Genomic DNA, 15,192 nt, shown 5'->3' on the forward strand with positions numbered 1-15,192 from the left:
TATGAATAGCCTGATGAGCTATACACAACACAATCAGAATAGAACAAGGTTACTGAGTGATCTAGGATCAATGTCGCTTCTGGCCACCCAATTTTTGTACTAACGTGATAACCAGATCGTTTTGATGTTCTACACCAAACAACATTCATAACTGCAGGGCAAAAAAAAAGTAAAGTAATACTCTACTTTGTTATTACCTCAGACTCTTCAGAAGACTTTAAACCTTTCTGTGTTTTTCCTTCTTAAAATGTCTATTTCATAAATCCAATGCATGCATTAAAAAAGTGAATACATTTATAAAAATTATAAATTCGTTTCTTAGCCCAAAGTAGATTTCCTAGATGTCAATAATATGCTATAAAACTTTTCTGTAGTATAACATTGAGCCTATTTCTTATGTTCTAAGTAGCTTTATTTTACATGAGCAACCCACTATCTATAATCTATACCTGTCCTTTTTTTTCAATTCAATTCCTCAACTTTTAATAAACTAAAGATATTTAAATCTCATCTCTTTTCGTAACTATTAGTTGAATATCAATTCTCAATACGAGGAGCTTTGAGTCTCTATTGTACATAATTTCATTTAATATTAATTTTCATTATTATCTTTCTTTTTTAAATATCAGAGAATTTTCGAACCTTTATTACTTAGACACTTTTTATAATAGTTCTAGTTGTGAACAAATAACGTAGGCTAAGAGCAAATTTCTAATTTTATCTCATTTTTACTGTCATACTTAGTCTTTCTATAAATTGTATTTTATTTTTTATCATAAATAAGTAGTATTTAAAATTTATTTATTATTATTTTGTTTTATTTGGAAAACCTTAAAGACTTAATTTTATTAATCTCTACTTTTTATAATTAAAAGAAATTAACTAAACTTCTGAAAAAGTTTCCAAACACCGCATTTTTTCATTTTAATTATAAAATTGATTAATTTTTACGCATATAGTAAACTTACTATCGTGTCCATACTGTGTACATATAGTTATCTATTGTATTATCATATATATTATTTTCAAAATAATAATTTTTTTTATTATGGTTTATATACAATCATCGGCAAATTACTGATTTCGTTTATTTATTATCTTTAATTTAATATTTACCTATTGATTTGAAAACACTAAGTTAAAATTAATTTTTTTAAACAATAATCATTTCTAATGAAATAAAATAAATTACAATGTTAGGATTGTTTTAAATACGTATCAACAAATTGCTGACTAAAAATATTATCAATTGTCGTAATAAGTTCATTTCAAAGAAACTTATAATAAATCTTATTTCCCTTCTGATTTCTCATATATTAAAAACCCAACAGTAACTATAGTTCCAAGTATGAAACGTAACTGAAATTTGTGAAGAAATATATATGTATGTACGTATTCTGATTTCTAGATAGAAATGTAGAACTTTTGTATCAGTTAACTATATTTCTTTTGAAATCCTTATTGAAATCTCCCAACTCGTTTAGATTAAAAATCAGAGACATGACAGAATATTCTATGGCATAATATTTTTTTTTCACTTCCAATTTGGAAGGTACAATATGGAAACGCGAGTTTAACAAAAATTCTCGATATTAATATCTACTAATTTACATAAATTACAGAATAAGTTTCACCCATTTTACTTAGGTGTCTTTAGAAAGCAAGTGTCGCCTTCATTATGATCGACGTTTTCTATTTTTTTAATTTAAGTTTTTATTGATAATAATAATAGTAGCAGCTTAGCACAGCAGAATCATCAATATGGATTAAAATAAAAATTTAATTGTGTGTCTATAAGTTAGAATTAAAAATGAATCTGTATGAGTGTACTTTGCATATGTCTTTTTCAGATTATGGTATCTATTGTTTTTAAGTATTTGGAAAGTAAAAGCATCCCATAACAGAATTTAATATATATAGTAAATACTTAACTGCAATTTGTGGTAATTTTCTCTTCATAATAGCAGATACTTTATTATGACCGGATGACTTTTTTTATTTGAATATTTTAGTGTTCTTCAGTTTTCTTTTTTAAAAATTTATAAGACTTATACTTGTAAATTTAATTTATATTAAATATTAGTCATTCAGAGGATTTGTATATAGTATATGTTTTTCAAGCGAAGCTACAACTACTTCACAATCATTTTTAGCGATTGCCCGTATCCTAGATGAATTTAAGCTTCTTTGTTAGTTGGACACTTTTAGTTTTTTGCGAAATAACTTTATAACTTCATACTCGTATTTTTATTAATTTTACAATTTTTTTGTGCACTTCGCAAGTTATGTTTTGAGGTTACGAGACCTAGTTTTTTACCACTCTATTACGAATTTTCTTTTTGCAGTTAGCAGTTATTCAATGACATAATGAACAAACATTTTTTTATATGTTTGGTTTTTAGGAGCCGTTGTGACTTCACGTGCTTTTTATTTATTCGGTAAAATATGGTATAATTTTTTATTAAGAGAGACATTTTCATCATTATGTGAATAACATATTTTTTAAACTGTAAACAGTTGTCTGTGAATTATTGTAGGGGAGGTAGATGGGTGTTTGCATTTAATTACACAATAATGAAACAGGAAATATGATCAGAGGAAGCAATCGAGAAGAAAGAGAGAGAGAGTTGAAATGAACACTCTGCTCTTAGTTGACATCTACTGAAATTTTTTGTACCTCCGAATTTAATCAAATCTGGGACTTTTTAAAGATCAGTTAACCAATACATTGGTTGTCGTTGAATATCTCACATTTTTGATTGCTAAATTAGTTCGAACAAACTATTTTAACTCGTAGCATTTTCATCTCAATTCTATTGCTTTATTCTACATCATCTATTATTAATATTCTTCCAAAAATTATCTTCCACAATCATGTAAATATATTACCATAATTAGATTTATTTATGTACTTTATTTTCAAGTAGCTCGAAATTAGTTGGTTATCCAGTTTTTATATCATGTCAATATATAGAAAAACTATTCTATTTAAATTTTTTCTTATGCCCCCTCTTATATATACATATAGAATCTGTTTTGCGCAGAATCAATATTTGAAAGCTTTTATTTATGGTTTTAGAGGGTTAAGCGATGTTTATTTTGATGTGTAAAAAAGGTTTATCATTTTTGTATTTTATATAGTGGTTTGAGATAAATTATCGCTATCGTTAGATGTCAGGCTTATACAGATTTCTCACATATATCCCATTTCAGAATTTATAGAAGCAAGTTAAAAAAATATTGTGCTACAATATACATAATATTATATATAAATTAATATTTTATCCAATGAATATTTTGAAATATATAGCTTTGAAATTTATGTCATGTTTTTATTTATATTTGACAAAATTAGAAAATATTTTAAAAAATTTATATTTAAAATTTGTATTCAAAATTTTTGGTTTATTTCTCGATTTCTACAAAAATTACAGTTAACATCAAATACTTACACACAGTATTATCGGTTTCTTCATATAATTATGAAGAGACCACATTTTGTGTTGGAAGGTACCTTATGGAAACGTGAGTTTAAATTTAATATTTCCGATATCTGTGAGTACTACATGTCCAAAAAAAAAGTCATTCAATATACTTCAGAAATGGGTTTCTCCTTAAATTTAAATACATCTTAAACAACTATCCATGATTGCAATTGACATATGTCGCCTATGATTTGTCCAACGTTTCCCAAAAAGTGTTCTATATATCACTTAATTTTAGACACATACTCTATTTAATCTGTTTAAGCACGTATTTATATATTTAGATCCTATTAAGCACTCTATTTTTTTAATTCTATAATTAACATGCTAGAATATTATAACATCGTGGTATATGTTTCTTTGAACAAAAATATTATTGTATTAAAAAGATATATTATCTTTTTCTTTTTGATATTTTCATTTATTAATATTTACAATATTTCTTTCTTTTGATTATTGTATCTGCATCCAAATATTGAGTGTAGTGTACAAAAGATTCTTTAATGCCTGTTACTATTTTGTTTATTATTCTTTCTGTGATGAACCTTTAGCAATGTCGATGCTCAATTATTTTAAATTTATTATTTATTTTCTTTTGAATTATGGTTTTAATTTTATTCTTTTTTAAACTTTTCGAAAGTGCAAATGAAAGACATATAACAAATTATCATTTATATTATATATTATTGCAAATTTAGGTCTTTGTAATCTCTAAAGATATGTATGTGTGGATTTTAATAAGATTTTAAAGTGCTTGTGTGTATAATGTGATAATACTTTGTATTATATATTTTTAATATTTTCTTTTTATAATAAAATAAGTATAATTCATTATTTTGTTTTAAAATGAAGCCAATTAAATAAAAAATAAACAAATCGATTAGTTATTTTCTGGTCTTTACATTTTGGTTCAAGTAATTACTCATTCAACTCATTACTTCATCCTATAAACGTTCCTTTGCACTGTATCCAACGTTCATAATTAAATATGAACTGTAATATACATTACCCATTGGAAACCAATATCTAAGTTTCACTACATTTTATTTAAGTTTACATATAAATTCAATAAATTTCCATAAAATGAACTCTTACATTGACAATTCGTAGAGTTTTCTTTTGTAGCACTAACATTCACATATTTAAAATTTTATTACTAAAATGCACCAATAGCTTCCGGCATTATAAATATATTTATATATTATAAAATATTATATTATATTATAAAATTATTATTTTATATTAAAAATTTTACTCAATTTTTTATATTTTTATTTCGTGTTTTAACCACTGCTCCAAAACTGAAATATGACATGCAAGTTTACTGAACTCGATTTTTCATTCCCTAGTTCTATTGATAATTAGGGTTTATACTCAAACCACGTTTAAACGTTTGGTTTTGTCATGTCCAGCAGAAGTGACTCGACGCAAGATAAAAAAGTGTCTGCTAACAGGGTTAAAACTTTGCTTCTCTTGCAGTTTGCAATCTTGCAGTTTCTTTTAACGAGTTGTCTGGGGTTGTTAATATCTAACCTATATGAGTACCTAGAAACAGAGCCATCTCGGGTAGTTATAAAACACGCGAACTGTAATAAATATCATTACGTATTTGTTATTTTATGTATAATTATTCTACTGTGACCTTAACAACGAACTATATCACTTTACCGGCAAACTGACTTTAGTGAGTAGACATTCCCCTCTGCTGAGCCTATGGTGGTTCCTAGGCGAAGTGAAAACCTATAGATAACTAAGCATTTGGCAACTTTTCAAATATCTATTGATATTGTGAAGCTATTATATTTTCATAAGAGACAAAAAATAGTCAAATACTGACAAAACTATATACATAGTTATAATGCAACGAACAGTTAATATAAATATATATTTTTTTGAAAGATAATTAAAATCTATGTAGGGAAGGATATTGTATTATATGAGGCTTATATAAAAAATATTTTTAGTAGTTAAACCCGGGTGTGTTGACGGGGTCACGGTAGCTACTGTCGTATGCGTGGAGTAGCGGCCAATCCGTTTGAATGAGCGCGGAAGAGGGATGACTTTGATGGAGTTGATATACTCAAAAGATGTATGTAAGAGTTCGTTGTGGTTGCTTAAGATGTTGTATGTATGTTTAAGCAATAAGTGATATGTCAGCAATATACTGAAAGGATAGGCTTGTAACCACAAAAATAGTTATATTGTCATGGTGGTAACAGAGCTCCAATCTTGCAGCTGCAGCTTATTAAACTCAACCAGTGAATTGAGGACTGGATACAAAAATAAGATTAAATGAAATGCTGCTCTTTAAAAGTCATTCCTTTCGTAACGACTAAACTGACCAAGCTTGCGGACTTGATTTCAAATTTGTTTCCTCATATTTGAACAGTAGAGTCGCTTTCTCAAAAGAACGCTGTTCATGCACTACATGCTTCAAGCTTCTACCTTTAAGGTGCTTATTTAGGTCTGATGGGCGGACAGTGATTGAATCGTGGTACCACCATGGGCAATCATTTGCGATAAGTGAACGCTGATGCACAAAGCTATCACTGCAACCTAATCTTAAAAATGGTAATAATAACCATCTATGTTACAGTGCAAAAACAACTCAAGACTTTCATTTAATAGATTTATTAAGAATTCTAATTATAATTTGTAAATGCGTACCATATCCTACGAAAATCTTATATCTTATAAAAAATATGTTTAAAAATTGTTTAAGAAAAATTAAAATTAGCAGAAGATATTGTTGGAAGTAAAATGTTCGTTTAACAATTATTGGAAGAGCATGATTTTATTATAAATGATGAAAATTCAATAGAAATAGTTATTTGAACTTGGGTGTCTCTAATTACTAGCATCAGGACGTTTTTGTTGATGCTAAAAACCAGTTCAAAAAACATAGAACAGTGAAATAATGTTATAGCCAATACATAATGAAATTTAACAAATAATTTGAATGAAATTCATTATTATTTTTTTATTTAGTCAACACATAAATAGTTAAGGAATTTGAATGAAATTTCATTTATCATCAAAACTTTTATATTTTGATTAAATTAAATTGATTTTATAAAGTAACTGGTTACTGATTTACATGTAACTCATTTCCCTTTTTATTTAATTAATTTTTTAACATTCTATTACAACAAAACTGTCTAATGTTACAATAGAACATTAGTTCTATTCCTCTTGTTAACTGTGTGATACAATAGTATTTATTATCTGAGTGGTGGTACTCATTACTTTAATTTACAAGAATAACCCATCAATCATCATACACATTTTTTGAGTATTTATTTTAACATTTTTCATTTTCGTTAATATTTTGGAATTTATTTCCTTCTGGCTCTGCATAATTTCGGTTTTAAAAATAAATCAATTAAGCGCCTTAAATTTTTTTTTAATAATATTTTCCAAATTGTTTACGAGTAAGAGTCAACTTTAAAGTTTCCCTTTTCATAATTCATTTTTGTTGTCTCTCGAAAAACGACAACATTAGTTTAAAAATTTTTTTATCGATTTTCGATTTGATAAATGAGATTGTATATATACCAGTATGTGTCACCCAATGTATTTTGTTTTGATAACACTGACCTATACGTCACAGAATTTGTATATCAATTATATGAAATTCTTTCCCCCATAAACTACAATCTCAACTCCTACACATACATTTACATGAAATGTTTGGGAAAGTGCAGTTAATTTTCAGTGGAAAGTGCTTTATTCTGTTAGATTTAAGAAAAAAATACCGCACATTTGTCAAATTCACAGTCGAAGTTTGGTCATGTCTTCCAGTGGTTGTTTTACTCAGACATCGAGTGAGTCACTCTTTTAACAGTCAGAGTCTTATTAACCCTTCGGAAAAATGTTTCCACGTTTAAATATTTATATTTGGCAAACAGTTAAGAATTAAATAATAAAAATTTGTTTTGAGTGGAATTATTTCAGTAAATATTTTATATGAGCATATTTTATGGTAGTAATACCAGAAAATATAAAGCAACACAAACATCACTTAATCTTTCATTTTCCAAGATAGAAATTTATGAATTACAATCATAACATGACAAATTACACAAGATAAGGTTGTTGATTTAGTTTTCTCAAATCATTTATACTTTTCGCATAGAATTTCTAGTACTTCTACAATGACGATTCTTGTAATTCAAATCGATTGGTTAAATGTTTGGTATCTAGCTTATATATATAAATATATATAAATATATATAAATATATATAAATATATATAAATATATTTACACATAAATCATACTTTCCACAAATTTATTTGGGCTATGTTATAGAGAGAGTCATCGTCATGTCAAATTTGAAATTGTTTTCAATATAAATTAAAAAATTGAAAATCAGAAAAACAGAAAAACAGAATTTTCGAGACCTCAGCGTTAATCAAAAAAGGGTTGCTCAAAAAAAAAATTTAGAATTTGCTTATTTTAGTAAATATGTGTGTTTTTGTATGAATAACCCAATTTAAGAATAGAAAACATACTAACGAAATAGGAAATATGATGTGATTATAATTGATTCTAACGAAACAGATGACTTTTAGCCTTTTAAAGGAGGTGCATAATGTCTCTCAGTAAGGACTTATTAATATGTGGATGTGGAATAGTTTATACATCGCCAAGCCAACCATCGCTGAAATGGTGGCCTGGCTCCTACTGTGTAGATAACGAACTAAAACTCTGTTGTTTCTGTTTCTTTGTGAAAGGTGTTCAGGTTGCTCTTCGTTTTAGTTTAGTTTGCGTCCACGTCTGTTTTCATTTTTCGGAGCAAGTTTTCGATGTATTGAATGATTTTGTTCCATTTATATGCTCGTGCCTTAATTTTTCCAAAGATATTTTCAACAGTCTTATATATTCTTTATATTATATTCTTTTCTATTTACATTTTTTGTCCATGTCATCTTCCATAGATCGAAAAAGCGTGCTCAGTATCATCTTCATCGGTTCCGCAATATGTACTGTCAAGTTGCTTTCCTTTTTTCCTTCTGTATAGATATTTTCGAAAATATCCATGAACTGATCTGATGAGAACTGTATGACATAGTAGTCAATCTCGCCAAAGTTCCTTTCTGTGTACGATTTTACATTTGGTATATGTTAGTATATAGTATATTAGTATATACATATATGTACATATTTTATAGTGACACATGTGTTGCTTATTTCAAATACATATATGTATATACTTCATATGCAAATTATCGCCCACCAATCTATTTTTTTTTTGTTAAGGGTAGTTTTGACAGTTGACCTCTACATATACCCAGACTTAAGTAGTTATTTTTTTTTGTTGCTCATGCTATTATATTTTATTATGCATTTAGGCAAGTACATATATACATTTAAAAATAAACGTATATCAATTTGATTTGTTGTAGAAACTTGCATTTTATAAATGGTTTCATTACTCATAATTTGTACACATCTACGTCAGGGTTACTCGGAAGAAATTTGGGAAAACACTACTAAATATAAAATGTGCAAATAAGTAGAAATTCATTAGTGGTTAGGTTGTCAATAAAAAAATGTATATAAAAAATGACTCATATTGCGATTATTTGTACTTTGTACTGCAGTTTTTTAGGTTTTGATTTCTGATAGATGACAAGTACAATAAATGCTGTTTTCAAAATTTAATTTTATAAGATTATTTCCGGAATATTAGCAATTGTTTACTACTATTAATCTTTATATTGTATTTTAATTATTTCAAGTTTTTTTAGTAATTAAAATATTTGTTTTTTTTTTGTTCCAGGAACTTATCCAGTGGTGAGAAGTGAAGAAAATAATACAACCAAAGCAAATAAAACTAGTCAACAGTCAAATGCAGAAGCGCAAAATACAGCTGAAGAGTTAACAAATATGCCGGCTACCAACACAGATACAACACACATATCACCGACTACAATCGCCAACAGCAATAGTAGCTGGAGCAGCGACAATTTAAACATTAAATCCACAATTTCAACACCAACTAAAGAGAAGTCTGAGAAATTTATTGGAGGTCATTACACGCCGCAGGTAAACAAAACTGATCTAATAGATCAAAATCAGCAACAGCAGCAACAGCAACAACAATCTGAACCACAATTGTCTCCAATAAAATTGGCAACAGAAAACACAGCACTACCAATACCAAAGCAGAGATCATCAGTGAATATGACATTAAAAAGTCATACCAAAGAAACAACAGAAGAAACGTCGAATTCTTTTAAAACTGTAACTCTACAAGAATATGCCACCACCAAAGAGAGTGAAGTATTTCAACAGCAGTTTAATAGCAACACCACCACGACCACCGCAAAAACAGCACAAATGTTGAAAATCAAACAACAACAAGAAGAAAAACAAATGGACACAACAATAGAAGAAACAACAACAACGACGACGACAACTCGTTTAACAAGTTCTTCTTCAACGTTGAGAGAGCAAGAATTCTCAAAAAATAACGAAGTGCATAAAGTTGTGGAACTTAACACAAACACAAGTGGAACATATTCTGCACAACAACAGCAACAACAGCAGCAACAGCAACAACAACATTGTGCAGTAATTCAATCCACAACGACACCAACTGGAGCAAACACACCGCTACAGCAAAATTCGTATCAGTCGAATTTGAAATACGAGAGCGAGCGGTCGTGGGTAGGTAATAGTAGCGCGTCTATTTTGACGCCAGTTAGTGAAAAGACTACTTCACCAATTTCAATACCAGTTGTGTGCGGTAAAATTTCAAACAAATTACAAAACAATCAGTTCATAAAAAATCAACAAGCGACGTGCTCAACTGCTTCCGTAAAATATTTAAAACATAAATCGTACTCTGTGCAAGAAAATACTGCAAATAGCGCCTCATCTGTAACTGGTTCCCCCACCAAGACGTCAGCTAATACGGCTAATACTTGTGCAATCAAAAAGAAAATGGTTGCCGTGCAAGAAATGAAAAAACAAAATGCCAGCCATCAACAACAGATTATTGGTGCAACAGCATGCACACGAAATGGTCGCAATCAAGAAAGCCACGATGACAAGACTGAGTTCGATCCTAGCGAGGACTTGAGTTATGGCCCTGGCATTGTGTCCAAGCTACGTTGCCGTTATTTGAGTTTAGCTTTGAGCCAATCAAAGGAGAAACAAAGACACTGTTTGGATAACTTACGTAGAGCTACAAGTCTGAATAATTTGCTTGATCGTGATGAGCCTAATGATGATGATGAAGAAGAAGAAGAAGAGGAAGAAATGGATGTTGAAGAAGAAAAAACAGATGTTGAGTTTAGATTGAATAGAGATAAGTCAGTAGTACCAGTAGAAGGTGATGGTAAAATTAGGTCGGGCATATTAAAGCATACAAATGATACAAACAATCAGGAAACATTAGTTAATAAAAAAACTGCAACTTTTCAGCAGTACGGTAGCAAAAATTATTCCAATACGAAGGGAGTTACATCGCGCATGTCGCATTCGCAAAATGGTAATAATGCCACAACGACGGGCGCTTCGGTTACAGATTCAAATAATCGTTCTCGGCATTTAAAACGCGGTAACGATTCACTTAAACGTGCGCGTTCGGTAGAAGCTTTACTTTGTGATAAAACTCCCTGGAATGTTATAGTAAATCGTACTAGTTTGAATACAATAGACAACAAGCAATCCGCACCAACATGTGTTACGATTGAGGATAAGATTAATAATGCACGTGAAAGACTTATAATGGGAACTGATATAATGCCGCCAAAACGTTTAACATCTATTATTGATGATACAGAACGACCACCACCGGATTTGGTGAAACAAACCCTTAAAATGTTTGAAGCAACTGCCAATAGACGTCCACGTCCAACACGCACTAATAGCAAAGGCGAAGTCGCGAATAAAGTGGCAAATTATAAAACAATTATTAATGAAAATAAGCCACCTATTGTGTATCCGAAACCGACTAGCCCTACGAAAAAACTGGGCACACAAACTAAAATAGGTACGAAACCAGTGATGGCTGCAGATCTCTTAGGTAGTCCAGTTGGCCGCAAAGCCACAGCTACAGTTACTGGAACAATAAACACAAGCACACCAGAAAATCAAAATGCACTTCAAACGCCAAAATTCAAAACTGGAAACAACAATATGGAACAAAATATAACAAGCGTCTTATCAGACAATTCACCTGATATTATTCCAAGGCAAAAGCTTTTAATTGAAAAAAGCGATATAACGAATGTGGTAGATTCGCCCGTTACTGCTTTAACCAAAAAGCTTGAAAAGCTGTGTATCGAAGCTGATAAACAAACAAAACAAAGCAGCAGCGTCACAACAAAGGAATCCCAAAACAAACAACAGCAGCTACAACACCAACAACAACAATACCATCAACAACAACAATCGCTACAAAGCAAATTATTATTAACAGCCGAACTTAACACAGACGAACACATCGCTGAGAACAACGACGGCGGCAACAAGTTTGTAGGTGGTGACGCAGCTGCTATAATTGACGATAAGAACGATCGTACGTCTGCTGGTGTCGCGGAAGACCGCGAAACTGCTCAGACAGGAACTGCTTCGACTAGTAGTGATCACAGCGACGACGAATACGGTCTTACAAAGCGTGTTACGAAAACGGCGCTCGATAATATTGCTAAAGCTGGTACGACACAACAATTTAAATTTGCTGGTCAAACACTAAATACAACAACAAAACATAGTAATATAATAAACGGTAGCGGTAGCGGTAGCGGTAGTGAACATATAAATCCTGAAATACCGACATCAGTACTAAATGCGGGCAAACAAATCGGTATAATACGACCAATATTAACCTCAAATAGTGCCACTGTGGCAGCGTCAACATTGCCAACATCAACAAATATCAATAATCAGCAACAACATATGGAAACATTACGGCAACATTCCAATTATACAACATCTATAAACTCAAATCAACAGTTAACAAGCCGTGAAATCGAGAAGAATCGCATTAATGAAATGAAAAAGTGCGCATCAGTAGATGCAACACATGCTGTAAATGCTTCGACAGCAACTGCATGTGCCACAACTAGTCTAGATACCGTGATAAATACAAACACTGGCAAAGCAATGTCCGGCTCATCCGCGAACGCTTCCGGTTTTAATGAATTAGATTCTGTTAAATCAACAACGTCGAATAGTCCACTATGGCCATTACGCAAAAAAAGACAACCCGCTGCTCCTGAGAATACATCAATGGTTTTCAATTTTTCAAATCGTAAAGAGGTACCAGATTATATAGAAAATGAGGTGATCATTCGCACAAAACGTGAAATGCCCAAGGTAAGCATATATAGTATATATACATCAATAATTTTAGAACTAAACTCTATTAAACAAAGATATCAGTATCTTTGTATGACTGATTGACTTCTTTGTCTTCACTGTTTGCTAGGGAATGTAAAAAAGTAAATAATATTTGAATTTGTACATAATTTAAAGCGCTTCTTTGTTTATTAACTCCCGACAGTATTTGTAATGAATTCGATAATTCCATGGAAAAAGACCCCACTTAAGACGCACATTTCGTTCTGTTGGAATTGTTTATAGAAAACCAATATCTAAAGGAACAGTGAACAAAATAATATAAAAAAGAAGCAGTGAAGTGTTAACGATCGAAGTGTACTTTGCAGTGTACTACTCCCCTGCATTGCGCTTAGTAAATACAAAAGTGCAATATATCTACTTGAGGAGTTCTTTGTGCTGAAATTTATATCTTATATTGTTGTTGTTGTTGCTTTGTTTTGTTTTGTTTTTGCATGATTAATACAAAAAAATTTTGAATTCAAATATTGTGCATAAATTTGTATTTATTTATAAATTCATAAGCGAAATTGCATACCAATCGGTTAATAAACTCATGCATTTCCTTATAATTTAGCAGTTCTCTTACTTTTGCTATAATTTTGTATACAAGTGTGGCTATACTAGGGATTATTCTTCGAAATTCTTAAAAGATTTGGGGTACTTTTTATATTTTATCTAAATAATATATATTTTACAAAGTCTTCTTATCACTATTTTAAAATAAATTTTATATTTTATATGTTTTTAATATAAAAGCACTCGGCTCGAAATATATAGTAATTTTTTTTTATCAGTCATCGTCTGATTATTCATACTATTATTATTTTTCCAATATCTTATGATTAAAACGCTTAATGTGTTATCATAGTTTTATTACATTTCAGAGTAGATAAGAGTTTCAGAGTTTATAAAAGAAAAATTTCTTGCTTTTATTATGGTACGGGTAGTTATACGTACATTTATTTTAAACGTGTTTATTTTGTTTAAGTAAAATATGTTTTCTACAAAAAAAAAAATACAAATACTGAAATTTTTACAGCTGGTAAAAATATTGTATTATTACTACATGCATATACCTATACAAATTAGAATAGAACTTCCTGATTCTAAACACTTAGAATCAATTAGAAAATATTTGTATTGAATCAAATTAATAAAATAAAATGAATGGCATAAGAATATATTTGTTTAATCGAATAGACATTTTGTGAGGAATTTAAATAATTAAATAGAACATATACTCTAACAGAGAAGATTTCACAAATCATATATTTTTCTAATTAAATATTTGAACCTTTTTTTTTTAATTTCAAATGAATATAATCCTAATAATATCTAAGTGTAGATAGCAAAAGAACAACTTAAAAAAGTGTTTACTTCGCATAGCATTTAAACTGATCGAAAATATATAAAAATTTAATTGAAAAAATATTTAAATTAAATTTATAAATAAAGATTATTAGGCCTAAATGACTAGCATTTTTCTTGATAAACAATTTCATAGTATCTGGAATGTCAATAACATGTCGATAAAAATGATAGTGTAACCGGTTTTACACACATGACTCACATGTTTTTATAAAGCAAAAACAATACAAAATCTTATATTATTTTACCATATATTGCAACTATCAACCTTACCTGCATTATTTACATTTCTTTCAAATATATTATTTTTTTTTGTACTACTTTCAAAACATATTAAAAAATCTATTTTCCTTATATGAATTTTTTTTAACGACTGTACATTCGTAATGGTGTAGAACTACTCCGCCTGCCTGTTAAGACGTTTTCGCATGTCTTAAACACCCGCCTTTGCGAGTAATTCCGTTTCTCGACCAAATTAATTAGTTTTTATGTTTTCTTAATAAATTAGTCAAACAAAATAATAATAAGCGTGTTCAAGGAAAGCATGCTATGAGATGGAGTTTACCCTATGATGATTGTTGTCGGAGAATTGACTCTGCGGATAAGGAAAAAGCTGTACTCCACCTTATGTGTCAGTCAGTGGCGTAACTACAGGGAAGCAACTGGAAGCAACGCTTTCGGGCCCCCGAATTTAGGGGGCCCCACTATAAATTTTTGTATTCATTGTATTTATTTTTAATAAGTTCTCAAAAGTGGGACGAAACGTTTTTTGTTGGATTAACTTCATATTGCATTTTATAAAAGATACGTAAATTTTAAATTTAAAGTACATAATATGTATGTACTTCAAATAAAATATTAAACCTATTTATAAAATAAGAAAGTTTTTCTAAGAAAAATATGTGTCTTAATCGAGAGACTTATATGGAAGCTATATCTAGATTTAAACCTATTTGAAAATAATTTTGTACGTTGTCTTTTGC

At 29.7% G+C, this 15,192-nt stretch overlaps 1 protein-coding gene across 1 annotated transcript in view; it reads left to right on the top strand.

Annotated features, from left to right (window-relative positions):
• LOC119666523 (serine-rich adhesin for platelets) overlaps positions 1–15,192 on the top strand; it is a 113,368-nt gene that overhangs the window by 20,324 nt on the left and 77,852 nt on the right. The window contains exon 2 of the mRNA XM_038075806.1: positions 9,270–12,817. Coding sequence (XP_037931734.1) covers positions 9,270–12,817 — 3,548 coding nt within the window. The remainder of the gene's footprint in view (positions 1–9,269; positions 12,818–15,192) is intronic.

This window comes from Teleopsis dalmanni, chromosome 1 (genome assembly GCF_002237135.1).
Source record: "Teleopsis dalmanni isolate 2A chromosome 1, ASM223713v2, whole genome shotgun sequence".
Classification (NCBI taxonomy): Eukaryota; Metazoa; Arthropoda; class Insecta; order Diptera; family Diopsidae; genus Teleopsis; species Teleopsis dalmanni.